General features: G+C 37.6%; 1 protein-coding gene across 2 annotated transcripts; it reads left to right on the top strand.

Moving 5' to 3' along the window:
* RASSF9 (Ras association domain family member 9) lies at nt 1-26,366 on the top strand. Of its 2 annotated transcripts, none has more exons than XM_038154831.1 (2): nt 1-465; nt 22,957-26,366. In XM_038154831.1, the coding sequence occupies exons 1-2, from the start codon at nt 419-421 to the stop codon at nt 24,230-24,232; spliced, it is 1,323 nt and encodes a 440-aa protein (XP_038010759.1). In that variant the 5' UTR covers nt 1-418; the 3' UTR covers nt 24,233-26,366. The 2 variants fall into 2 exon arrangements, with proteins under 2 accessions (XP_038010759.1, XP_038010760.1); XM_038154832.1 differs by lacking the exon at nt 1-465 and adding an exon at nt 482-1,061.
* Nucleotides 26,367-27,996: the final 1,630 nt, after the last annotated feature.

Here is a 27,996-nt window from a genome sequence, read left to right as displayed (position 1 = left end):
GCTCCCGGGGAAAGTTTTCAGTGCTTTTGTGTATGTGTGCGCTCCTTTACGGAGTTCCACACGGCAGCAAAGCCCCCTCTTCCCCATTTGCTGCCTGCTGCCCTGAGGGTGACAAGGCTGAAAGTTTAGCGAGTTCTGTGCATAACTCCACATCACAGGAGCAAGTGCGTATTCCCCCCCTCCCCTTTCTTTTTCCTGCTTCTAAACACCTCCTTCAAGTTCGCAGTTGGGCAGGACTCCAAAGGTGCAGCAGCAGCAACAAGCTGGAGTTCAAAGTTAGCAGTAAATTGCACAACTTCCAGCTCATCGCTACGCTCGGTGACTATTAACAAGCTGGAAGGCGCTCAGGCAAAAAAATAGGGGAGAAGGGAACACCCTCGAATTGTTTGTGGATCGCTGATGTTATGCCGCTGGGATCATGGCTCCTTTTGGAAGGAATTTATTAAAAACCCGGCATAAAAACAGGTAAAGTGCGTGGGTAAGAGGAAGACAAGGTAGGGCGCTATGGGATGAATTATTTTTTACACTTTCTGTTTGCTTCTGGGGGCAGGATGCGTTATCCGGACCGTGCCGTTCCCGACAGCTGAGCTCCGGCTCACCTGCGAACGGCAGCCGGGCCGGGGAACGGAGGGGAGCGGGCCGGCGTGTGCCGAGGGAAGGCGCTTTTCCCTTGCCTCCTTCCCCCGGACCTGTCGTGCCCCTCTTCGCTCTGGCTCTTTTCACTCCTGGGCAGTATTTTCCGTGACCGGGACGTAGCTCTTCCGGACCCGGAGCCTTCCCCGGCTGAGCCGAGGCGAACAGCGGCGGTGCCCCGCGCGGGGAAGGCGAGGCTCGCCGGGGGGAGAACCGGCTGCAAGCCCGACCTTCGCGTCCCGTCGGCGGCCAGGGGGAACCCGGAGCTCTTCCCCCGCCCCGGGACAAAACTCCCCGAGTTTCTCACGGGAGGGCCAGGCTCCGGGCCCGTGCCTTAGCCCCGTTGCCCTGGGAGGTTGACCGGCAGCCTGCAATCCCTTCGGATCAAACCTGTGCCTTATCTTGTCCGCTGGCTGTCAGCCTGGGAGGTAGGAGAGCATCGAGCTCTCAGCGTGGGGAGGCGGGGGGGATGATTTTTTTTTCTTTCTTTTTTTTTTTTTTTTTTAATAGCCTTTAGTCCAGAATGGACTTGTACTGTATGTACTTTTTTTTTCTTTTTTTTCGCTTAGAAATTTCTTTAGAGGGACTTCTGTGCTCCTTTGGTCTGCTACTGTGAAGTTTCTTTATGGGGACTTTGCCCCTTAAGCTGTACGTGCTTCCACATGCCCCACACGCGGGCTGCAAAAAGGAGAAGGAAGGTTATGTAATCATGTTAGGTGCTAGGGTGGTACTAGGTTTTTAAGGAGTGAATTTGCTTGGACCCTTATGGGATATACAGTGGCTGAGCCCATGTAGCTAAGGCTGAACAGAAATATGTCACTGGAATTTTGCCACAGTGAGAAACTTTAAAATCACTTGTAATTTCATCCCCACTTCGCCCAGTGCTCTTCACTGAAATTTAGTTTGTATTTAAAGGAATGCAAAGGATGATCTTTTCTATGGGGAATATAATTGAACTCTAAATAGTCTTGTAAAAACGTCCCATTTCTCTTCCATGTTTGGCTTTTGGTTTTCACATTTGATAAATCGAAAATTATTTGGGGGCGGCTTGTATTTGCTGGGATTGTGTAAAAATATTAAGTTAGCATAGTATATAAATTAGAAAGATTGTAACAGTCAATGTTTAAAAAATAGGTACTATTTTAGAATTTTTAATACTGTAGCTTACTGATTAAACAGCGTATTTTGGTAATGTGTTTGAAAACAGTAAAACTTTGAAATAACTCTCATGTGGCCATTTTTTGTGTAGAAGATCTAAAAAGATGGACATGAACTTTTCTATGAAATTGCTTTCACATAGAGCTGGATATTTATTACTCTTAAAGTGGAAGTTTTGTTCTTGCAATCACTTACATGAATAAGGATTAAATCACAAAGTGCAGTTCCACTGTGTTCAACTGTGAAATTGGTTCTCTTTTGGGTATTTACAATATCTTCACACTAATTGCATCAATCTCATTATGTTTGCTGGTGTGACATTTTATTCCTCAGGAAAGAAAGTCATAATCCAAAGCTTTAAATAGGCAATAAAAATTAAAATACCAAAAGAACCTTTACTGGTTCATCTAGGACTTTCTATTCATTTTATCCTCACATCTCCAGAAATAAATAAATGCCTCTAATGGCTGAGAGGCTTTGTGGGAATAAGAAGGGGCTGTGTGACCAGAGAAGTGTAGGGGGGAGGGGGTCAAGAACAAAGCAAACTACATACTTCTTAAGACGTGTTGTTATCTATTCAGATTTTTAAATTTCTGCATGTTTAATGTTAGCTTTGGTACTGAATTTTGAGAATTAAACTTTGCTTATGCAGTTAGTAAAATGGTTTTGCAGTATGATTGAAGAGCTACGTAATAATTATTTCTCATTTTAATTGTATCCTAGTGAATTCAATTGAAACCTTGAGAAGTGAGTTTAAAATCCTTCACCGTGTTTAGGCCAGTATTGGAGAGTCAGAACTTGTGGCTTACTAGTTTGTCTAACTACCTGTAAAGAAGGACCAAAAAGGGACATATACAAATGTATGTCTTTAACCTGCTGCTGCTTTGTAAAATAGGCCTAGTGCTCCTTCACATTTCTGGGAAACTCAGCTTTTTTCTTTTTCTCTGGAAGTTCTTAATGACCATTTGATGCATGTGAATATAACTCCTGAAAGTTGTAAGATAAGCAAATGAGGAATAAAATCTCTGTTTACATGAGGACATAAAGCTAAGCTGAGGTAACAAAGGTAGGTGGAAGGAGAGCCAGAAGGAAGATGAAGGCGTTACAGTCATTTGCTCAGATAACAAGATGACACCACTGTAATTAGTGCGTGTCTTGCAGCATTGCCCAGAGGTTCCAGATCAGGTCCCTGTTTAATAGTAGGCTCTTCACATCCAGATTGTAAATTGTCAGTCTCTGCCCCTAAGACCTTAGAGTTTAAACAAAGAGGTTACACTGAGTCTGTGTCTGAGTAAGAGGTGAGGGACGTTGTCCATTATGACAGAAGTCTTTAGAGAAAGAAACTGAGATCAAACCTCAGGAAGACAAAACCTGTGTTGAACTACTGTTAGTATTTGAAAGATCTTCAGTCAGTATTACTCTCTTGGGCTTCTCAAATGTCACTAATACAGAGACAGCACAAAGCCCACGTAGCCAATAGATCACTTAAGCCCTGGTTTGATTTCAGGGGAGTGATCTTTAGGATTGTGACTCCAGCATATGTTTCTTGGCAAGAAAGAAAATAGCGATATTTTTCAAGCTCTTTTTCAAGAGCTATAGGTAGTTCTTACAGTATTCTTTGTCCTTCTGTGACAACCAGAAGTAATCACAGTCCCCAGAATGTGTATGTGCTTGTCACTATATCCCCAGGAGAACAATACTTCCAAGACACCCCACCCACTTAGAAACCCAAATATGCGCAGCAGGGACAGGTTGTACCCTCTAAGGCAACAAAGGAAAAATGAAAGTTTCCTGCAGGACTAAGGCTCTGCAACATGAATAAACTCAAGGGGATTTATTTTTATGCAGATCTCTTAAAGATGCTTACTTAGAGAGTGAGAGGAATGCTCAGCTCACATCACACTTTAGAAGTGTAGTGAGGGCAGGAAATGCTTAGCTGAAGGTGGAGGAAGAGAAAAGGCATTGAGTTCTTTGCTCATAAGGTCTAATATTGATCTAACACATTTCTCTGCACTGAGACAAAACAGCTCCCTATCCAAATATGAGAAATACCTTGCACTGTTTAGGTACCAGGGTTTCACATTGTTTTCAGTTTCCTGGTTCCTTAGCAGAAACAGGTATTTATGCTGCACTGATTTTCGGTAGGATTAAGACTTCTCTGGTCTTGGGTGCTAGATTCGATCACTTTTGAAAATGGGTCTTTAGGTTTATTTAAATACTTCAAGGATATCTGATCTATGTCATAGTGAGAAAACTGACCTCATTGCTATTTCTTTCATCTCAACCACTTCCTTAGGTTTTGCACATAAGCCTTAGATAAAATTGTTGAATCTCTACTGTTTCATTTGTGTTGTAGCTGGGATCCTGAAAGGGAGAGGGTACAGATAATCCATCTTGATGCTGTAGGGCTGTCCTGTTGTGTTCAACACTTTAGGAAATACATTTTGCCAGTGTACTTCATGGTGTGTCCTAGGTTTACTACAAAAGTTTGTATGCTCTGTTGGCATGCAACAATTCTGAACCCAGAGTAGTGTTTCATGATTAAACAATTGTGCTACAAATCTGTTAATATTTAAATGTGTTTACTGGTTTTGCTTTTCCTTCCTGTATTTTTTTCTAACTTTTATTGTTTACTATTTTCCACTGTTTTCCACTTTTACTCACTGCCACAGGAGTTAAGTGTTTCTCTGTAGGAGGGAAAGACTTACTTTGCCTACTCTTTAATTTTGCTTTTCTTTAATCAGCTCATGTCTGGTTCAGAGATAGAAAGAAAGACCATATCCATCCAATGTTATGGATAGAAGAGGGAGTTCTTCCTGTCCTGACATTCAGAGGACCCTCCCCAGTGAGAGACACATTCAATTATTCTCTCAGTTTATATATTACAGTGCAGAGTAGTGAATTAGATTAGAGACTTCATCTATCTGATACTGACTTAGCATTTCCATGATCCCTCCCTTCCTCCCTTCCTCCCTCCCTCCCTCCCTCCCTCCCTCCCTCCCTCGAGTAGTTTCTCATTGCATCTAGTTAGCCCAGTGATTTGTGTATTGCTCTGAACACCCTTTCTGCTCTACCTACGGTTGAGTACACCGCTGTACATTTTAAACCTTGATGAAGTAAAACTGAAAATGCTCAGCATTGAGGTTTGGATTGGTAAAGCTCTTGGAGATCAGCTGCTTGTCTGAATGAACTGTGTATGACCCACACTGTAAGTCTCATGGGATCATGTGAGATGTCTAATACTTCTCTTGGATAAGCACACCTGGATAAAAGTCTATATGAAGCTATAAAGGTGCTTTTTGATACAAGACTACGAGGTATTTGGTATGTATGTTGGAGAGGGTAGATAATAGTTTTAGAATCAGTGGTGCTACCTATGTTAAATTTTTCGATTGAAAAGATGGTGCTTTCTTTGTAATGGCAGAATACATTCTTTTTACCTATTTTTTAACTGTTCCCTGAGTGTGAGATGTATTAGTGAACTATCAAAGAAGTTGTTTCTTTTTGAGCCAGACTTCTTACATTATAATTTATTTTCTGGTCTTCCTTGGAAGCTTTGTCTCAGGGGTCAAAATGGTGCACACATTTTCTAATAATCTTTGTACATATTTGTTCACTTCACTTTCAGGAAGAGCTTTTCATCTAGCAAAACACTAACCTTATTTCTAAAGAGTTAATTATCTACTATTCCAGGAGGGCAGGCAGCAATTTCATCCTGAAGGAGTAAATAAAACGAGTAATAGAAGTGTAATACTACACCATCTAAGAGCATGACTTCGGTTAAGTTGAAGCTAATCTGAAACACTAATAGTAGAGTCAGGCTGAGAGATACATTTCAGACAAAACTCACATTTTTTTTTTAGTAAAAGATTAAAAAGAGGAAAAATCTTGCTGGTCAGTGGTCATTTCCTGTTTTACTGTTGAAAACCTAGAATTGTACATGAAGAAAGACACATTGCTAAATATGTAGTTAATTCAGTAGACAGAAGTAAATTCTCAGAGTTGGGCATTTTTTTTTAAATTCTATTAACTTTAATGAAAGTCAGTGATAATCATAGAGTAGTACCTCCTGATTTACCTATGCTTGGAAAAAAAGTTTTTTGTTTGTTTTATATGAGTAATAATAACAATTTAAAACTCTGGTCTGAAACACTATTATTTGAAAACATTAACATCTCATACGCTGTACAAGCCTTAATTAGTTCATCCAGCTTCTATATTTAGTATGTTGGTAAATCCTTATTAGTAGTGACAGAAAGGATGATGCAATATAAAAATGTTAAGACCACGCATTAAGTGAAGCCTAGGACTGAATGTTGGACATGCTGGTGCCCAGTCGTGTGCATAGGTAACTGGGCTATTATTGTCACTTCTCTTGTTTCTCTTACACATGATGGTACTCTCAAGATGATGACTTTTTGTCTGGTTCTGTACAGTGTTTCTGTGCCAGCAATTCCTCAGGTATCACACAGGACAAAATACGATAAGAGAGTTTCAGGAAGCCTTGTCAAAAAGAATACTTTTTTGAGCACGTTTCTGGAACTTGACTCAACTAGGCTCCAGGATTAACCACGTTGCCTTTTCCTGGTTTGACCTAGCCATAAATACACTTATGGTGCAGGTGTTGCAGTAGTGATAACAATACCAATTTTTTTGTGACCTCAAACACCTGATAAGCTTACATAGTTTTCCTTAGCAGTAATTTGGTAGCAGCGTTAATATTTACATGCCTCAGGAAAATAAGCAGGACATGACTAGACAGTGTAAAATGTGTAGAAGTACAGACTGTGAAAGCCAGTTAGTGGGAGAGGTAAGAATTAGATCTGTGAGTTCTTTTATTCTAGTCCTTATGCAGTCCACTAAACATAGATGCCATGCAGGAAAGTGAGAATACACTGCAGATAGCTTAGGTTTGATTTTATGAGATTTTTCTGAGGAATTTTTCAATGGTTTAAAATTTTCCATACTGTTAAAAATGTCTTGAAAGGAGGGTTTTAATGTCCCAGAAAGCGAAATAAATAAAGAAATGCCATGAGCATCTTAATATATTTTGAGGTGGTTTTGTGAAGTGAACAAAAGAAAAGAAAATTACCTGCTGGAACTAAAAAAAAAAAAAAAAAAGAAAAGGTTCTCAATGGTAATGATAATAAATTGTCATGTAATTGTATGTGATAGTATGATAATATTATGTCATGTAATGTGGTAATGAGCAAAAGACATCAAACTTGAAAGGAAAAATTCTAGTGCATGTGTGGTATATCTCCCATGCACCTTTATTTGAAGATGTGTTTCTCTTTCACCAACTTTCTTGTTTCATTCCCACTCCTGTCTGCCTGAGTGCATTTTTCCCTATGTCAGTTTGAGACATTTGAATTGTAGTTTAGATGGTTCCTAGACATGCATTTTTGAGCATCAGCATTAGAAGAAGCCAGGGTATGTTGTAATCTTGGAGGTGATGTAAACCTCTGTTTTTCTGGGTTGTGGTTGGTTTTTTTTATGACTTTTTCCACATTAATTAGTAAGTTGCCGAATAATCATAGGAGAAAAACGTGTTTATAGAGATGGTGTTTGCTGTGAATATAATATATAATTTCTTTATATCGAGGGTCAAAATCATGAATCTGATTAAGTTGCTTTCTTTATTCTTCATCCTTGTTTGCTCTCTTTCATTGCTGTGAAGATTTCCAAGTTACAAATTTACCATCATAATGGTTAATAGAATCATCTCTATCAAAAAGCACATTTTATTTTTTTCTCCTTTTAAGGACACAAAAATATTGAAGCTTAAAATAAATATGCAAAAGCATAATATTCTCATGTTCAAGGACAAAATCAGGTTTATGAAAATTTAATTATCTATTAAATTATCTTTGTTTTGGTCAGGTATAAATGGGTTTACCTTACTTTAGCTTGTAAGAGTGTATGACCTCACTGGAATAATGCAGTTGAGTGAAGACTACTAATTTTTAAGAGAGTCTGCCCTTGGGTCTTGAACATGCAATTTGCTTTGTGTTAATAGATTCCATCACCCATGTAGAACATCTTACTTTACTTTCCCCAACCTCTGTCAATTCAAAGGAGTTCTTTCTACAGAGGGTATTTTCCACTGTGAAAGCACTTTAAAGCTACAACATTTTTCAGAGCAACAGTTGGCACACTGTTTTGATGACCTAAAGTACACCTCATCTGCCATAGGAAGTTACCAGATTTTGCTCACTGATCGAGGAGTGGTTTAGTGATATTTATAAATGTGGGATCTTGTGTTGATCTTGTTCAGCTGCTAGTGTTTTGGTTGGTAAACTGATGTTCTGAGCTGCTGTTTTGTTTGGACATTAGCTGTTGACAGACTTGCTCTGTACTGATTGCTAAGGCACTGGGTATACTTTTCTAACTTGATTATTGCCTGTATCTCTCAGGGCCCCTTGATTGTTAACATCCTGCTTTACTGAAAAGCCCTGCACAAATTCAGTTTTCTAATGACAATGTAGGATTGGTATTGACTTTACTGCACTTTCCCAGACTCCTGGTACTTTAGGGATTAGGTAGATAACTAATAATGTTTGTTTACCCTTGGAAGTCCCTGCAGATGTCTGATAAAGATCTAAGTTATTTTTGGAGCTGCAGTTGTGGATGGTCACAGTACTTTTGCTGACACTCATACTGCTCCTGAGATTCAAATACACAGTGAAACACAAATGTCAAGCTCCATCTTACTCTGCTTGAGCCTACTGAAAATTTAGGTATCTTGTCATCTAGGTACTCTTTGTAGTTAATGGATACATCTAAACACTTCTGGAGGGCAATTCATTTAGTCTTAGACAGGCTGTCAGTATGGGATTAGTCACCCTTTTGGAGGTGCCTATTTTATGCCACTGATTACAGAGGAAGGTCAGAAAATTATCTTTGACTGCACATCTGCATTTTTAAATGGCTTAAGGTAGATGATATGAGCACCAGCCAATCACTTTTCATGGAGCATGCTCAGATTTGTAGAGCAGGTTATTAACCATCTTTTTCACCACTCATTTTAGAAATTAAAAAGGGAAACATGAGCGGAGAGGTGAATTACAGGTAGATTGTGTATGATTAAGGGAGAACCATCCTAATAGCATGGATGTCTTCCCTGGCCCTGCCACGAAATTCCTACCTAGTTTTGGGCAAGACGCATAAACCACAGTTTACAGAACTGATTATTCACTGTGTGCTCCTCATTTGCTAATTCAGTGTCCTGTAAACTCTTTTTACATTAGGGCTGAGCAGAGGAAGTTTATGGATGTCTTACTTTGCACATGTCTGTGGATATCAATTCAGTTAGAGTGGGAATTTAAATGAGTGGATAACTTTGGTTTGTAAAAGGGAGTTCTTTCCCTACAAGAGTGTGTGGAGATAAATTCCATAATGTCAGCCTGAAGAGCAATTGAATACCTGATGGTAAAGGACATATATCAAAAATGTAAATTTTTAAAAGTGTCCTCTAAAAGGGTTGTACCATACCTAGGAGAAAATAAACAAATAAAAATAAATGCACATGTATTGAACAAATATAAATAATAAGGGCTAGTTTTATGAAGGTGCCTAAATGAAATTCCAGTCACCTAAGACAATTTTTAAGAACTTTGGATATTTCAGTTCTGACTGGTAACATTCCCCATCCCCCTGTACTTCTGTCATGTCTTACACTGGTCCTGAACACTGTGCAGTTTGTGCTTCCCTCGTTATGCATTTTTCAGGAAAGTCTTGTGAAGTTATTCTAAACTGAAATACAGTATTTCATTTTGAAACTGCTTCATTTTCTGCTGGCTTAAGTTACAGTAAGGCATACAAGGACAAGGATTAGTGTTGAAAGCTTCAGGGAGAGAAGGGAATCAGGTTTTGGGTTGCTATACTAATTAATATTTTTGGTTTTTTATGCAGTGAACATTTGAACATGATCTAACAGCATCTAAGTCCTGCCCTTTTGTTCATGTTTCTGACTGCTTTAGGTCAGTTCCTGCTGAACTTGCTGGTGTCAGCAAACCCCATTGTTAGGAGTTCAGCTCTTTTGTAGTACTTTCTGTGGAAGTTGAGATGTCCAAGTGAGCATTATGAATTTCAGCAGCAAGGGAGATACTTGAAAGTTATAATATTTGGAGCCTGCAATGCCTCAGTACCTTCCATGTCTTGACAGAAATGAATACTGTCTCTTATATGTATTTAAGTGAGGCAAGTGACCAGTGTAGCAGAGAATGAATCTTCCTATGGATACACTGAATCAAATTAATTTTTGCTGAACTAAGTAGCATGGAAATCTTTAACATCTGAAATTTTTCAGTACTTGGCTGCATGCTAAACATATTTCTTTGTGCTAAAGCGTTTGTGCCTGGTAGGCATATATTCAGCATAAAAATGAATTTATGACAGCATGTGTTGGATGTGATCACAGAATGCATATATATAGCTCATGTACTGTCACATATGTAGAATGTAATATATTATAAACCCTAAATTATTAGATATAAAAACAATACATGCAAAAAAAAAAAAAGCCACTTCTGTAGATTGTATATTTATGCATCTACATATAACAAACCTGAGTACACACCAGCCTGTCAGAAGTGACAAACAGAATGTGCACGTCACAGAAGAAAGCTAAATGTGTGTATTTCTCCCAGCATGACAGAGCTGTTCGCGTGACAGAGGGAAGCATGCCCACATCCACCTGTCACTGTGGTAACCACTCAGCTTATGAAGTACCTTGTTAAGAGGCCTTTTTATCCTCCCTGAGCTATGAAGCCATCCGAATTGCTCATATGTTGAAAGGATCACCACCTGCAAAGACATTTGGATATGTGAAATAAAGAAACATAGGATTAATTTGAATGCTGACTCAGTCTGACTTTCTGTGAACTAATGTCAACAAGTAGTTTGCAGTGTCTTTCTGGTGTCACAGCCTGCTTGGGATAATCACTATCCTGCCATAGATGTGTCTCACAAAACTAGCACCATTATTTCTTGGGCCTGCCTTGGTCTTTGGTCACAGTCACGTCACCATGCTTAGCTTCAGCTGTGCCCACTGCAGATTTTTGGCCTATATGTGCTCTCCTTGTTCATCACAGTTCTCTCATCAGGAGTTACCATCTTTTCAGCTGCATTAAATTTTTGAAGTTTCTTCCTAAACTGTTCAGTCACATTTGGATGGCTATCTTAGATGGTTTAACAAGGCTTTTATCTTTATGGCTTAATTCATCATGACTCATTGGAGATCGGACAAGAAACTCAGCTCCAGTGGGAGGGTTGTGATGGACAAATGACATGATTATGAGCCTCTTCATATGGACCCAGCTGGAAACACATTATCTGAATGCATTAAGTCTGTCATAGAACAGGTTTTAGCCTTAAGTCACAATTGTTCAAATATTTTAGGATTCACATGGCTTTTTATCTGAATCACATGGATTGCCTTTCCTCTGCAGTCATCTTCCTTCATCTTCTTAGAGCTAAAAATTGGGAGGGGGTGGGGGGCTACTAGACACCATTCTCTGTATCTCTCTCTTGTCCACATCTTTCTTCTTTGCATTAATTTCATAAATTTCTCATTACTCTTGGTAATCATTATGATCCAGCTTTAAACTTGCTTCCAGATGGCAATTCATCCCTTTTTGCCTTTCCTACCTGTATTGCTCAGCTGGCCAGAGCTAGTTTTGCAATCTCCTGTGCCCTCTTTTCTCATATCCATTGCTTGGGAAGAGCACAGTTGGCAAGGTTAACAATTTATTTCATTTGTTCAGGAGCTTCTTTAGAGAGGATGTGGTTATATTTTAGAGACCCTATCAGCCTGTGGCTGACTAACTACATATTGAAGCAGTCATTGATAGGCAATTTTAGAAAATTACTTGAAAGCATAAGCTGCACAAATCTCTCAGTCTGACAATGGACAGTAAAAATGCTTCAGGTTTCTTTTAAAAAAAAAAGTCCACTCTTCTCGTTAACGTAATTATTTATCTAGCACTCAATGTAGCTCTTTAGACTGAACATTTATATAAGAGTCCACTTCATTATCTCAGCTAATTTTTTCCTTTTATCTCTTCAAATATTGTAAGTAATAGAACACATTTGTCACTGAATTGTTTTTCAGAAAGTTTGAGGCAGAAATTTAAAAGAAAAAAAAGAAAATAAAGAATTGATTGTAAATTAAGTCTTGATGGAACATCTTTTGAGGTGATGTTTTTTGAAATTATTTAATGAAAGCAAATGAAATGGGAAAGATCACACAATGTAGTTTCAGAGTGGGGTGGTTCACGCTGTAGAATTGATTGCAGTACATACAGGAGAATATTAAAGCCCATCCTGTCTTTCTCACTCCTAGCAAACTGTAGAGAGATACTCAGACTGGTTTTTATGATATACAAAAAAGCTGTGTTGACAAATCATTACATTTTGAGAAATTAGGAAAGGGTAATGATTGATGAAGTTGTTGAACAGCTCTAAAGACTTGCTGTAGCGCAAAGAGCAATCCTAAACCCCCTTTCCAGGCTTCTGGCCATTCTCTGCCATTCCCTTTGCATTGCTGCTGTTCTTGCTTGACACCATAGAACCCAAATGAGTATTTTTCCTATTTTGTTTCCTGAGCCTGAGTTTAACCTTAGGATTGGCAAAAAGAAACCAAGTGCATCTGGACATTCCATTCATTATGAATGACAAGAGCACTTATCTCACATAGTGCCACCAGAAGCAGAGAAGAGGTGCAAAACATGCACAGCATATAAGGATTTGTAAGAAGGGAGCCATCCCAGCCTTCTTCAGATCAGGGAGTATTGGAAAAGTAGCATGAAGTCTTATTATTTCCTTGTCTGTATCTCATACCATTATTTAACTTGCCTTGTTATCATCTGTCTACATATAGTATGCTTTGTTCATGTTTTGGCAGCTCAGACCCAACCTCTGAATATTTTGTGTTTGTTTCTTCACTGGGCAAAATGTCAACAAAGGCAGGGGAGGGAAGCAGTACACTTTTGCCTTTCAACAAAAGCTGAACTGAATTTCATGGAACCACAAAAAAAGAAAAAAAAAAACCAAACCCAACCAAAAAACAAACCAAAAACCAAACCAAACAAAAACCCCTTCATACTCTCAATTCTTGGAATTCCCCTCACTTCTTTGATCTCAAAAGCTCATAAACAACCAGGGTGCTTCTAAAAGGCTGTTATAAAAATTATAATGGGAGAAGTTAGATAACACAAATTTCTATTAACTATAACAGCAACTCTGTCGTTTAGAAGCTTGTGTTCCAAATGAGTTGTAAATTATTTGGCTTCCTCTGTACTTCTGAAAGTGGAGTTTAAACACATTCTGTACATTATTAATAGGAGCTCCATAAAGTTTTTATAGTGTAGCCAGTGCTTAAATCTGCATATTTAGCACAGGAGCAATTTAAAGGATTGTATTTTTGGAATGTAGCAAAGTTCTAAGGGTAGATGAAAAGTACCAGTGGCATTTTCATGTGTTCACTAGTGAGAACTACCCACTGCTCAAAATTAAAATGTAGCATTTACTATATTGATATTTCTAAACTTCTCATGGTGCTCATTAACACTGAGGAATTTGAAAATGCCTGTCTTCCCATCCCCCTCCATCATGATCTAAAGAATTACTATCACTAAATATGTCAGTGTTTGTTTTGGCTCTGGAGTTTTTCCTGGATCTTCCATTCCTGTATAACAGCTGCTTCCTCAGTAGCAGTTATACACATCAAAGCATGTTTTCCCAGTAAAGAAAATTGTTGATGTTACTATTACTCATCTTGGAAAATATTTTGGTGGAAAGCTAGTTCTCCTCTTCTTTTCTTGAACCTCCCCCTCCACTATGTTGTGCTACTCCAAATACAGGCCTGGTATGATAAACGTGTTACCTGTCATGACATTTTGTGCATACACCATGCTTGTTGGAATTCCAAACATTTTTTTGACTAATATCCACTCACCAACCTTATGACTTGACTATACAATGGAGAAATGATGATTAGTCTGACAGGAAGGCAGATTTAAAGCGGGTGTAATTTATAGAGAATGTGTACCCTTAAGGGCAGAGGAAAATTTCAGAGGTAAGACAGAAGGAGAGGGCAGGAGCAAATGTAGTCTCCACTGCAGCCTTTGCACTTGCCTGTGATTGGAAGTGTAAACATGGTATGGGGCAGAGATAATAAGTGAAGGGGAGGACCTAGTAAAATTTTGGTCAGCTTTGGTGAACATCTGCACTCAGCCCTTGCAAATGAGGTTTTGCAAAATAATATTGGCCATTGTAGCAAAGACACAGAGTCCTGTCATTTTTGAAAAGAGCATCAGGGAAGTGTTCAGGTTAATCCATCATAACTATTGCTCTTATCTAATGAACAAGGTATATAATTCCTCGTACAGTATCTCTTACTTCTGTCTTTCTGTTAGTGCAAAATCCTGAGTTAGTGCAATTTCTTGGCTTATTTTCTATGTAGTACAAACTCTGCTATCCATCCACTTAGCAGATGTTAGAATTATTACTGTCAGTCCTTGTTGGTCCTTCTTCTTGGCTGCTTTAGTTTCCTTTTTATCTGTTTTAAGTACTATCAGGGCTTATTTCTTTTTTTCTTTCTTTTTCTTTACAGTTGGTCCCTGTTCAAACACCTGTTTCCAAGCAGTACAGTTATTAGAAGCACGTGATTTCCCATGGGATTTTTACCAAAGTCTGACATTTCAAGTCACCAGCAGTCTAGTGTGAATGAGTTATTTGCAGTAAAATAATTATCAGACTTATTTTCTTTAAACTGTCAAATCTTTCACGTTTTCATTCTATTAAAAAAATTATACTATCTCATTGCAATTCAAAGTTATTCCACTGAAATTTGTCACAGAGCACCAACATAGTATAAAGTGTTTAGGTGAATAGAAGTTTCAACCACAGATCATTGCTGAATTGTAATGTATGCAATTTTTTACAGTAGCTTAGGTGATGGCCTTTCTCTGCAGGAGAGATGAAGGACCTACTTGTAGTTTTAAGTACATAAATTTTAATTCATATTGGACATAATTTGCAACAGCTGTTGCAAATTATGAGCCTTCTGACAGTGTGAGCTGTTGCTCATAGAGCCTTCTGACAGTGTGTGTATCTTGCTGAATTAAAAATTTATGCCTTTAAAAAAGAACAGAAAAATGAACATTAAATTCATACCAGGAAAAAATGTGTTATAACGAACTAGTTATAAAAATAGACTTTCTTTATTTTTTAAATTTTTTTCAAATATCTGAAATATTTCAATTGGAGCATCCAAATTACCATGTATATGTGTATATTTGAAAAATATCACTGGCTCATAAGATGCCTGATTTTATTTTATTTTTAGTAAATTCCTATGTACATTTCTTTAAAGGAGGAAGTTTTATTATAGAGCAAGATTAAATGGATACAGAAGCAGATTGTAGAGAGAAGTTTATTTCTCTCTATAAATAATAATTATTTTGTTTTCAGAAGTTCTGTGGTGTTCTTTCCAAGTCTTCCTGCGGCATTGGGACTATACTGATTGTCTGTATGAAGAGCTTTATTCTCACAGTTAAAGTACCAGTTCTGTCTTGCCATGATACCCTTCAAGTGACCTTTTCCCTGACTTTCATAGGACGCAAAAGGGAAGAAGCAAGTTTCTGACATGTCATGTATGGAATTTCTGTGTCCTATATGACATGGATAGTAACTGTGCCTCCATTAATTTTGTTTTTAGGGACTTGTGAAGGGGAATGGTAATGCAGTGAGTTAATAGGCTCATTTGAATCCCTAAGGCTTTGGAGTAATTCCAGCTTCAGTGGGTAGTGAGAGAGTAGCTACTTCCTTATTGCTGCCCTTAGGAAACTCAGAAGTGTGTAATGTACTTAGGCAGGAGGCATACTAAGTATAAGATTTGGCCTTTACTGCCTTTTGAATAACTTTACAGAAGGGGACAGAAAGTTAAGAGAAAAGGTGGTTTAAATATGGATAGTCTGAATAAACATAGTATGGACTTTCAGCATGAGCCATTTATTCCTGAAAGGTTGACATACTTGTGACCCTAGCTTTCATATGAACTGTGTATTCTCTATACCTTTAATGTTTAAACTCACCTTTTTTGGATCAAATTAAGTTAGTTTTTTCCATGCAAGAGCTGCAACACAGCCCCATCAGCTTTACATTTTTTATATATATATATATATGTACCCACACACATGGTAACATGCTGAGATTTTGAAATAGAAACAATAAAAGCAATACAATAAAATCAATTAATACAATAAGAGCAATAATACAATAAAAACAATAAAAGCAGTGTTATCTAAATGGTATGTGATGATGTATGTATTCTCTATGCTTTGACTTCATATTTGGTTATTGGCTTCATATTAGGTCAGAGGTCTGGTAAAAACAGCATTACCACACCATTCCCACAAAATCATTGGACATTAGGAAAAGGTTCTTCTCTGAGGGTGGAGTTGGGTATGAGAACAGTCTCTCCAAGGAGTTGTTAATGGCAACAAGCCTGTCAGAGCTCAAGGAGCTTCTGGATGATGCTCTTAATGGTTTAATCTTAGGTAGTTCTGTGAGGAGCAGGGTGTTGGAGTCAATGATCCATTTGAGTCTCTTTCAATTTGAGATATTCTGTGATTCTGTGGCTGATACTTGCCCTTATATACCCTGACATGTAAGCGTCACTGGTATCAGAAGCTCTCAAATTACATGTAGCATGTGACCTATGCTACAAAAATAGGCCATTTGTGTCAAGTAGGTAATATTGTAATACTGGCTTCTTATTATTTCCAGCAAGTAGATATATAATTAGGAACGATCTCATTTTTGATCGATATCTTATCTTTGATGATAGTTATAGCTCAGATCTAAGAGATAACATAGATTAATAATCTTGGCACTGAGATAACAAGGCTTTTAGAAATTGCAGGAAAAGAAGGCATTTCTTCCTTCACATGGAAGAAGCATCTGTGGTTGTTGAACAAAGGCCATAGCACAAATACATACTTCCCAACAGCCATATGTATGTGCCCCAGCAGCATGCTCGAAGACCAGCCCCTGTAAAACACTAGATTATTAAATGCTTAGTGTGTCTTGTTTTCCCAGGATGAGACGTGCCTTTGTGTAACAACATTTTCAAAGGAGAACAAGTGGCTCAGGCACTGAGCAGGACTGGCTGGGAGGTTGTTCCCCACTGTGCAGCGTGGCAGGTGGGAGATACAGCACAGAACCTCTTGCTGAGTAGCTGGGAACGTGCGGCTTAGGAAAGAACAGAGGGGCTGCTGAGCAGCACGGGGAGCAGAGCCCTGCCTGGGTCTCCCTGAAAGTGTTACATTTCTTAGTGGGCTCCAGGAAAGCACCTAGATGGCAGACCCTGGATCTCTTGGCAAGAACTACACTGCAAGGATGCAGTAGGCAGCAGCAAGATTGTCTCTTAGAGCCTTTTTGTCTTCTCCATTGAAGAAAGTGAATTGTTCTTCGTCTTATCTTGGCATAACGTAGGGCTTTTCTTTAAGTTTAAAAGCATTTTGATCTTACTTTGGGAAGGTCAGGGCAGCAGCATACCTATGTACTCTGGTCAGCTGAGGACCCCAGCACAGCAGTCTGTCAATTATAAAACACCATTATCATCTGATTTGTTGGAGATTAGACTGCATGTGCTATTTGAAGGGTCTTAAGCTGTCATAGAATAAAACATGATTTTCCCAAAAAATCAGTGAAAAAATTACTAAGATATTTTATACAAATCACTTTTTAGCATGAGCTCTTTGATGGAAAATTTATAAATTATTAGGAGTTCTATGCATTTTCAAGGAAAAGGTTAATGTATTGCTTAGCCTGCAATCTATTTTCACCAACTGACATTTATTCCATACAAATTATTTCAATGACCGGGAGGAGGCAACTAGTAAAATTTTTGGTCATAAAAAAATCTCAGCTTTGAATTCCTTTCCTAAGTGTTTTTAAATCAGTTACTCAGTTTGGTTTATTTTCACAGAGAGTATGTCAAGAAATATGGTAATATTGAAAAAGGAATTAATTTTTTTGTGGGGAGTAAGTCTAGAAATAATTTATTGCAGTGAAGGGAGAAAAGATTATCGATGCTTTTTTTCAGCTAAGGGAAAGTATTCTTTTAGTGTCCATTATATTTCAGAAACACTGCATTAAGTTGCTAACAATATAATATGGAAGTGATCCAGTTCCAATAGAATGTTTGCAGAATTTAGTCTAGAAAAAGAAGCATCTCATACACACGAAGGTGAAATTTTAAACAGTGGGGGGATCCCTTTATGTCATTGGCATGATTGGTTGTAAAATGGATACAATAAATATCCTTTAAATATCTCTTTAAGGAGACTGTTTCAAGAAGGCAAGCAATTATGTTTGATATGTATATTTTTGGGCCAAACATACCTTAAAGCCAGTGAATATCAAAAGTGCCCCTTCCAGCATTTAAGCTACCTCATATTTTGACTTTGTGTGACATAAGTAAATGTTTTTGTTTTGTCTAAATGTTGCTGGAATGCATTACCTTCCCCTAGGCCGGAAGGATAAATTAACAAATTATATATATGACACACAACACTCAGTTTGTGCTGGTGTAATTAAGACTGTGTGAGGTCTAGAGCATGATTGAGATGGGGTTTTGGGTCATCTTGAAGAGAAACAAGGAGCAGAAGGCATGAAAATAGCAATCAAACCAAGCAAGCAAAAAGATGGGAAATGTACTTTTGACCATTGTTTGACCATCTGGTCCTAAGTAATTAGTGGCTTCGTAAAAAAAATACAGACTTGCATGTTGTTGTTATCATCAAGACTTTATAATCTTAGATGTATAAGCAGAACACTTCTGTGATCAATTCAAAGAAACAGACTTCAAAACAGAACTGAAAGCTTCAAAGCCTGTTTACTGCAGCATTATATTTTTGAAAAAATATAAGTTGCCTAGCTAGTTTTGAAGAAATTGTTATTGTGGTCATCAGGAAACCCAAACATTTAAACTGGAAAAACATTTTGGCTGTTAACACTCCTATTAACTGCTAGGTTATTAAAAATGCTAGTTCTTTTGTGTCCTTTGCAAAACTGCAGGACAGGAAATTCAAGGAAACTGTAAATATGAGAAGGTTGCTTCTCTGTTAAAATGACTGTTTAAAAATAGATCTTGTTCCTGAAGATTATAACTTTTAGTATTGCATCTCAGGAAAAAAAAAAAAAGGAAAGAAAAGAAAAGAATTCCTGTCAATGACCAAAATTTCTTGAAGACTCTTTCTTAGTATTGAAACGAATAATGGATATCCTTATATATTATTGGCTAAATTGAACAGTCAAGGTCTAAACTAAATTTGTGAATTTATGATGTGTAGGTCCCACATTTAGTTGTCTGTACTTAATCAACTGGTGCAGTAACCATTATTTTTACATTTCTCTCAGATAAACCAGAATCTGAATTAAACTCACCGGAATGAATCTGATTGGGTTAATCTCGTCTGATTTCAACTACCTGAAAGTGAGCTATTTGATTGAAAGTAGCCACATGGGTCTCTTGTAGTTAATGAAAGAGAGAAATAGCTTCCTCTGATGATAGTTCCCAATGACCAAAGATTGGCTAGGCAGTAGGGATTCTTCTTGGAAGTCTTCTCTCTTCTCTTGATGAAGAGGAATTTTGATGGTGAATTTATACTGAAATCTTAACTTTCAAATGAATTCCACTTCATAAATGCAGAATCTGCTCTTCACTTTCTATGAGGAATGTGCAGTTTAACAAAAGATATTTCCTAGTATTGGCATCTTCTTGCATCCTGAAAGCAAGTTTTTAGTAATTGTTATTCTGTGACTGACACAACAATGCTTCATTTTTGTTTAGAACTAGCTGAATTAACTATGAAAAAAGAATTATACAATACGTTTTACTTGAAAGGTCCATGGTAAGGTTCCAGTTTACCATTTTTAGTGGAAGATAATAAAGAACCACTTTTGATATTTTAGAATATATTAGAATTCCATGGCAATGTAAGGTTATAAATGTCTGGCTAATTCTTTTTGCTTAGAAGTAAAGATCAAAAATTGAGTGGAGTGACTGAATAAAAGATAAAATATGTTGGGACAAACACATAGAAAAATTAAGGAAAGAGTTTGTACTTTCCCATGTTGCTTTGATCCAAGAATTACAGAGATGTTCAGAAATTCTTTTAATTTCTTCTCTCCTTTTCTGTAAAATGTGACAATATAATTAAAAGATGTAGGTATATACATTATATACTTAGATATTTGTAAGTACTTATTTTCATGTATAAGCTACTTGATTTCTTTGTATACCTGAATATACATACATTATCCAATTGTGCTACTAAGTCATATTTTATAGGCCAAATAAAGAACAATCCTTCTCCAAGAAAGCTGAATGTAAAGTCTGGGTAGACAGGTGCATCATAACTGAAAAAGTTGCAGGGGCTGATAAACAGCTGGAAAAGTGTTGAAAACAGTAATTTAAAGATGTTATTTTTTACATCCATATTGTTTTCATGGATCCTGTAGAGATTGCTTTACAATATACAATGTGTTTCCATCAGATGTTTGCTTAACTCTTGCTGAACTCTGTGGGAATTCCATATAAGAAAGTATAGTGAAAGTATTTATGAGTACAACAATGATGGGATGTCTACGGGGTCTGCAGATTTATCTGAAGATTTGCTAATAGCACAGAGAGAAACTGGCTTCATAAGAAAACTCTAAAGGAGCCAGAAGAGACAGTAGGCTTCTGCTTAATCCACATAATCAGTTACATACTGAAAATATTGACTAGGAGAAAATATGCCAAAAAACCCCAAAACAATAAAAAAATAGAAATAATTTTGATTTGAAAACAAATTGCATAAGACACTCAGAAGAATGCTAGAAGAGACTACATTCATTTCCTGAAATGCATTTCCTAATTGCAAAAGAAATCAGGAAAGATACAGATTTACTGCCTCAGAGTCCCTAGTATGGTTTTTTTTATATTTTTATGCCTCTCTTTTTTTTATTTTTGGTATGTCTATAAATTTAAATTCAATGACTGGTAATACACTTGAATTTGTAAATCAATTATTTAGGTATCAGTAGTGAACATGGTTTGAGGCACAGTATTTTTCATGATTGATTTTGTGTAATTTTATGCATAATAAATGATTTGTTGCTTTTTTCCTTTTCATATCTGTAGCGTAAAGCAAATACTGAGTTATTTTTAGTCCCAGCTGACTTACATTGCAACTGGCTATTTACCTGAAATTCAATTAACTGCCAATCTGTTAACAGAAAAAAAATACAGCATCCTGCATATTGTAAATCTCAGAGGACTTACAGATACTGATTTTTTAGTGTGTGGTATACTTCACAGTAATGCCATTTAATTTAATATCATCCTCCATTCCTTCCCCACCCCCCACCCCCCCCCACTTAAACTTGAATATTACTCTTTCTTTGTGCCACTTTGCCATTTTCTGTGTCTGTGATATGTGCTTTCTTATCTTGAGAAGTAGTCTATGAAAACATTATTAACTTTTTGAGCACCAGTTTCAAAAATAATTACTGTAAAACACTGGTCTGTGAGGGGGAGCTATTGGAGAGGAAACTGGTGCTATTACTCAGAGTCGTCTACCAAAACACATTTTACAGAAAATGTTCCAAGACCTGAAGCAATATAGTTGGACAGAGCTCTCCTGTGCAATGATACTAATAAACTTACACTTGTCAGTTTTATTAGTATTCATTTGCAGTTTCCTTTCTTTTAAGGATTTTTGCCTCCTGGTCAGAGTGGCACCTAGAGCTGAGTCAATCATAGTTCAATTTATTGGACTGCAGTGTGTCTGTCATGTTGTGTAATAATTAGGAAAAAAGAACAAGGTGGATTGCTTTACTAATCATAGGGTGTAGCTGTAATTAAGCCAAATAAAACTCCATGCTTGCTGCAACTCAGAAGACTGAAAAAGTTCTGTGATAAGTAGTCCTAGATGGAAACATGCTCTATTGTACCCTTTGAATATGGTCTGGAGAGTTATTTTCCTTTTCAGGCTTTCTCTGTCAGACTAGGTTAAACCTCATTCATTCAAATTAACTGCAAGGAATACTAGAAAATCCAAAGACATTTTTTCCTCAGGGAATTTACTGTTTTATCATTTTATGCAAGAGGTCAAATCACCAGGTCTGGGCAAGGAGAAAACTATTCAAGTGGAGTTTTGAGGACAGGAATATCCAGGCAACTCTGTCAACACAGGCCCAGAGCAGACCAGGACCAGATGGGGGCAAACTGAAGAATTAGCTGTGAAGTGAACTTCAACCTTTGGTCAGCTGAATTGCTGTTTAGGCACTGGAGCTACAGGAGCCATTATAGGATCTCAGACACCTGGAGTTAAATATCTCAGTGTATAAGGAGGTACCAGGTTAATAGCACATTCATTGTAATTCATAAACAAACAAGTAAGCAACTACATAAAATAACTTTTTTCCCTTTCTTGTGTTTCTGTATAATTTCAAATAACAAAATAAAATGCAGACCCATGTATGTATTCTCTCGCAGCTGATATTCTCTCACAACTCCATGGAATTCGGGCTATTTGGTACTTCAGGAAGAGCAACAAATTTCTTGACACTTATTAGTGAAAAAAAGAGGAAAACAATAGTTTTTAAGCTTGTGTAGGGGGAAAGTGTGGCAGAAGAGCTATAGATTTATCCTGTTGTCAGATTCATTGGTCATCTTTCCTCAGTCCATCTATGTTCAGTGCATTCTTCCCTTCAGAAGCCATTTCTAGTAGCTTAGAAATGTCTCTGCAGTCTTTGTAATGAGAACAAATATGAAGATCCGAAAGCTATGCTGTCCTAGGTCAGTCTGAAAGTGTAATGCAGATTGCCCAACTTTAATACACTCTTACTAGGTATACAAAACCAAGATTTGATAAAAGACATTCTGTGAGATTCTCATTCAGCTGGACTAATTATATCAAAGCAGTAGTCAATTAAAGCAGTTACTTAATTCAAAGACGTTTCTTCATGCAATGTAAGCAAGTATATTGTCTTGTACAACAATACAGGAGTTTTTCAATGTGTTAGTCATATCAGAATTATAGTAATTATTTGTACTGTCTCTGCCATTGATATGTAATTTATACTTGGTCTCTTCTTGCTTTCCAGATCTCCAAGCAAGGACATGGCTTCAAATGAAAGAGAGATTGTGGTTTGGGTTTGCCAGGAGGAGAAGATTGTATGTGGCCTGACAAAGCGTACAACTTGCTCAGAAGTGATTCAAGCACTGCTTGAGGAACATCAGACAACATTTGGAGAGAAAAAGGTCCTTTTTGGAAAACCTAGTGATTACTGCATTGTAGAAAAATGGAGAGGCTCGGAGCGTGTACTGCCTCCCTTGACAAAGATTCTGAGACTCTGGAAGGCCTGGGGCGAAGAGCAGGCTAATTTGCATTTTGTATTGGTAAAGTCAGATGCTTTCCTCTCATTTCCATTGTGGAAGACAGCTGAAGCCAAGGTAGTACAAAATGTAGAAAAGCAGTGGGACCTCAGTCCAGCAAACTACATGAAGATGTTGCCAATAGACAAGCAAAAGAAAATTGTGAGGAAGACTTTCCGGAAACTGGCCAAGCTTAAGCAGGACAGTGTTCAGCAAGAGAGAGATAATATGGAGACCCTGATTCATCTGATCATTTCTCAAGATCATACCATTCATCAACAAGTCCTTAGAATGAAGGAACTAGATATGGAAATTGAAAAATGTGAAGCAAAATTCCATCTTGACCGTGTGGCGAATGATGGAGAAAATTATGTGCAGGATTCCTATTTAATGATCAATACAAGTGAGGCTGAACTGCAAGGGAGTAGGCCAGATGATCAAAAAGAGATGCATGACTATTTGAGCAAAAGTGAGGGAATTTTACAGGTTGAAGAGAGACTGAAACATCACAAACAGTTAATAGAGAACCTGTGTGCTGAAATTGAAAGAGAAGTACATGGTATATGTATGGAAAAAACCGGAGAGTCTGTTCGCACAGAAGGTGCAGCTGTTGCTGAACTGGAAACCTCAGATTTGGAAAGTGTAAAATATGAGCTGGAAAAAAGTATGAAAGATGGTCTGAGAATCAACTCATACCTAAGCTGCATCCAGAAAGAACTTACATACAGGGACTCACTGCTTCAAAAGAAGGAAAAAGAATATGAACTTCTTACAGAAGAATTTAATTTGCTACATGTTAAGGACAACATTGAAACTAGGCTTCAATCGAATGAAGAGCCATCCAAGGGCAGTGGCATCTCCAGTAACAGCATTGCTGTTCCTGACTTTGTTCATAGAGTGACTAATCTGGACATAAACGATACAGACTCTGACACTGGAATCAGCTCTACACACAGTCAGGACTCTGAAATAACTGCAGGGGACATGGTACTGTTGTCAACATAGTTGAAAACAGTTAGGCATTTTTTTAAATTTTATTTTGGAGGCTATTTATAAGAATTAGTAAACCTGTTGTCTTGAAAGTTAAGCTCTTCAAGGTATTAAAGCTGTGGCACTGCTTTAGCAAAGTAAAGGGTGTCTATTTTATGTCCTTAATAGTGTATTTGTGCTAGAATGCTATGTGATAGAATGGGTTAACTGGTAATAGGTGCAAAGTTGTTGACTTCACTGCATCAAGACAGGCTGTTTAGACTTTGTAATGTTGATACTCAGTGAAATGGGAGCATTCTGACTGGCTTGGACCAAAAGTTTGGAGATTTCATATCCTTTGGTTTTTGGGTCTGCTCCTGCATCTCCCTAACTTTTTAGGAACGTGAAGTATAGACTAGAGAAAACTAGACCAAGAGCTTGATTTTCTGCTCTGTTACATTAGCTTTATGCAGACGGAGTTTCCTTGTTAAGAAGCTGCTGTAAAAGATTATTGAGCATTTAATCTGTTAAAAATAGTTTTTATGATAATGTAGAACAGAAGAAATATAATTGCATTTATGCTGTATTTTTAAATTTAGTTCATATATAATATCAAGATGATATTTTTAAAAACTCCTAAGTCACATTTTTAAAATTACCTTCCACATAAGGGTTTTTAATTTTGATTCTCTTTCAGCAGCTTTTATCTGCTTTTAAGAGCTTTAAACCCCCTACTTATCTGCTGTTACCCTGTAGTTGCCCCAGTGATGTTTAAGTCCACAGAGTTCCTGCCAGCAGGCATGTCAGGACTGCTTACGTCCTGCTTGTGCGAGACACTGAAATCCCAGGCTCACACCTAACCCTAGGGGCATTTTCAGCAAGACTTTCTCCTGCCTATCTCACCAGTTGGATCCAGTGTCTTAAGCCTCCTTAAATCATGACTACCAAAAAAAAAAGCATAGCAGAAGCAACAGGCGGGAACCAGACATTTTAGTCTCTGGCTAGACACTGTTTCCCAATAGCTAGCTAGCAACTATTTTCATATAGCAAATAGGTTTTTAGATCCCATCTCGTACTGATTTGGAGCAGGAACCTGTAAATCCTACTTCCTCAGTGGGGACTTTGGGATACAGCTAAAACTGATCCCCTTTATGTAGTTAATAAAATATTTGACTCCAGGTAAAATTTAAAAAAAGGAATGCAAAACATGAGAATTTTAAAACTATGTGGTTAAGTCAGTTTTTTCATTTAGGATGTAGTAGTTTATCTCAAACCCTTCTCCAGCATATTACTGTATGTCCAAAACAAAGCTGTAGAATTGAATTGTCTCAGTTACCAAATAAGATTTCTAACTCTCTGCTATTGGCTTTGCTAATGGAGGGCACATGCATAATTTCTGGTTTGCCATGTTCATATTTTGCGGAACAATCTAGTTAATACTTTTGATTGAAATAATTCAATGGAGAAATAATTAAAATATTTCTGAATAAAGTTCAGTTCTGCAAAATTCAAAACAATCATGGAATTAACAGCCTACAAAGTAAGCAAATGGACAGTACCTAGAAGGTGTAAATGTAAAATTCTTTCAGATACACTGCTTTTTCTTTCTTTTACTTTCTTCTCCTAAGTGTGTGACAACCTTTTGTTTTCTAAAATGGCCAAAGGGCTAGGACTGCTGATTAGCACATATTTAATGCAGAAAAACAAAACAAACAAAAAAAAAGGAGAAAAAGTCTTTTCTGAAAAGAAAATTTTTGTGGTTTATTTGTTGTGGGTATTTTTCCTAATCCTGGCTATTATAAATAGTTTCAGCAAAGTGTGCTAGTTGCCTTAATATATTTTGTATTGTATTTTTTTCATACATTGTTATTTGAATGCTTCAGTAATAATGTATAATATTTAGACTCATCAGCTCTTGATGGAAACACAAGTATGAAATATATTATCTTATCTTTGTAATAATTTATTAACACAACTCTGCATCTTTTGACCTCTGTGGTATCACTCTTAAAAGTAGGTAAGCCCAGAGCTCTGAATGCTGAGGGTAGACTAATGTATTTTATGAGTTCTTATGAGTTTAGTTACCAATAGCTACAATTTCTATTGAGTCTTTTTTTTTTTTAATATATATAATTACTTAGAGGATAGAGAATTGAAACAGAATAATATACACAGCTTTGCAGGCTAGTACAAGACCCGTGGGGGGGAAAATTAATTTCCACTCATACTCTACCAGATTTATTTTGCTCATAGGAACTTGTGTGGATTCTCTCAACTAATCTTTATCCACGCTTGGTGGTTGATTGTACCTTCCCTGCAACTTCTAGGTCTTAAGAATATCACTGTATTTTAAGAAGAAAATAGGTAAAATAGGTTGAGAGAGAGTATTTCTTAAAACATAAAATAATAATAAAAATCCAGTGTTTTGAAGCATTTATTTGACGTTTGTACTTTGATATCTCAAATAAACTTTTTTTCTTTCAGAATTTAGAATGTTCAAGATGATTAAAGATTGTGTGCACTCTTTGCTGTTTATCTGCCTCTACACTTTCCATATATTTGTTTGACCTGGTTTTAGGATGCTAAAAGTATTTTTTATGAACCATGAGGCTCCTTACTTCTTCCTTCATCACAGCTATCTATATTTTATTTAAGTTTAAAGTTTGCAGAATTTAAAATGCACAGTAAAAATATTTGGATCGTTTCCTGTCATTCCATTAAGCCAATTTGCATATCCATCTTCAAAGTTGGTTTTATTTTACAAAATTTTACATGGACTATGGAACACTTACTGACATAAAGGCAGATCAAGTAAGTCCCGCATAAGAGGAGAGACAAATTCTACCTGGGGAGTGGAAATGTGAAATTTCAGAGTAAAATGAAACAAAAATCAAAAGGGCGGTTATTTCATAGAATCATAACATTGTTTGGGTTGGAAGGGACATTAAAGATCATATTGTTCAACCCTCTGCCATGAGTAGGGATGCCTTTCATTGCACCAGGTAGCACAAAGGTCGCATCCAGCTTGGCCTTGAACATTTCCAGGGATGGGGTTTCCACAGATTCTCTCGGCAACCTATTCCAGTGTCTCACCACTATCACAGTAAATCATTTCTTCCTAATATCTATTGGAAACCTACCTTCTTACAGTTTGAATCCATACCTCCTTATCCTGTCAAAAAAAAAAGTAAAAAGTACCTCTGCAGTTCTCTGTAGGCTCCCATTAGGTTCTGGAGGGTGCTATAGGGTCTCCCCAGAGCCGTCTCTTCCCCAGGATGAACAACCCCAACTCTTAGTCTGTCTTCAGCCCAGAGCTGGATGCAGCACACTAAGAGCAAAGGAGAAAAATCCCCTCCCTTTACCTGCTGGTCACCTCTTTTTTGATGCAGCCCAGGATGTGGTTGGCTTTCTGGGCTATGATTGCACATTGCCAGATCAAGTTAAGCTTCTCATCCACCACCCCCACCTAGTCCTTCTTCCCATGCCTAGTCTTGACCCATTCTTTGCCCAGCCTGTATTTGTGCTTGGGATTGACCCAGCTTGGATGCAGTACCTTGCACACCTAGCCTTGTTCAGCTTGTTGAGATCCACATGGGCCCAGCTGTCCAGTCTGTCAAGGCCCCTCTGGATGTCATTCCTTCTCTCCAGCATGTGCCCTGCACCACAGAGCTTGGTGTCTCTTGGTCAACTTCTCATCTCTCCAAGGGCGGTCAGAGCTCCATGAATTCCTGCTGGTCACTGACATAGAGCACAGCATCCCTTCCTTGTCTCCCCTGCCCATCCTTCCTAAAGATCCTGTA

The sequence above is a fragment of the Motacilla alba genome, chromosome 1A (genome assembly GCF_015832195.1).
Source record: "Motacilla alba alba isolate MOTALB_02 chromosome 1A, Motacilla_alba_V1.0_pri, whole genome shotgun sequence".
In the NCBI taxonomy this organism is placed as follows: Eukaryota; Metazoa; Chordata; class Aves; order Passeriformes; family Motacillidae; genus Motacilla; species Motacilla alba.
Note: the sequence above shows the minus strand (reverse complement) of the source record. Positions and strands in the feature narration are given on the sequence as shown.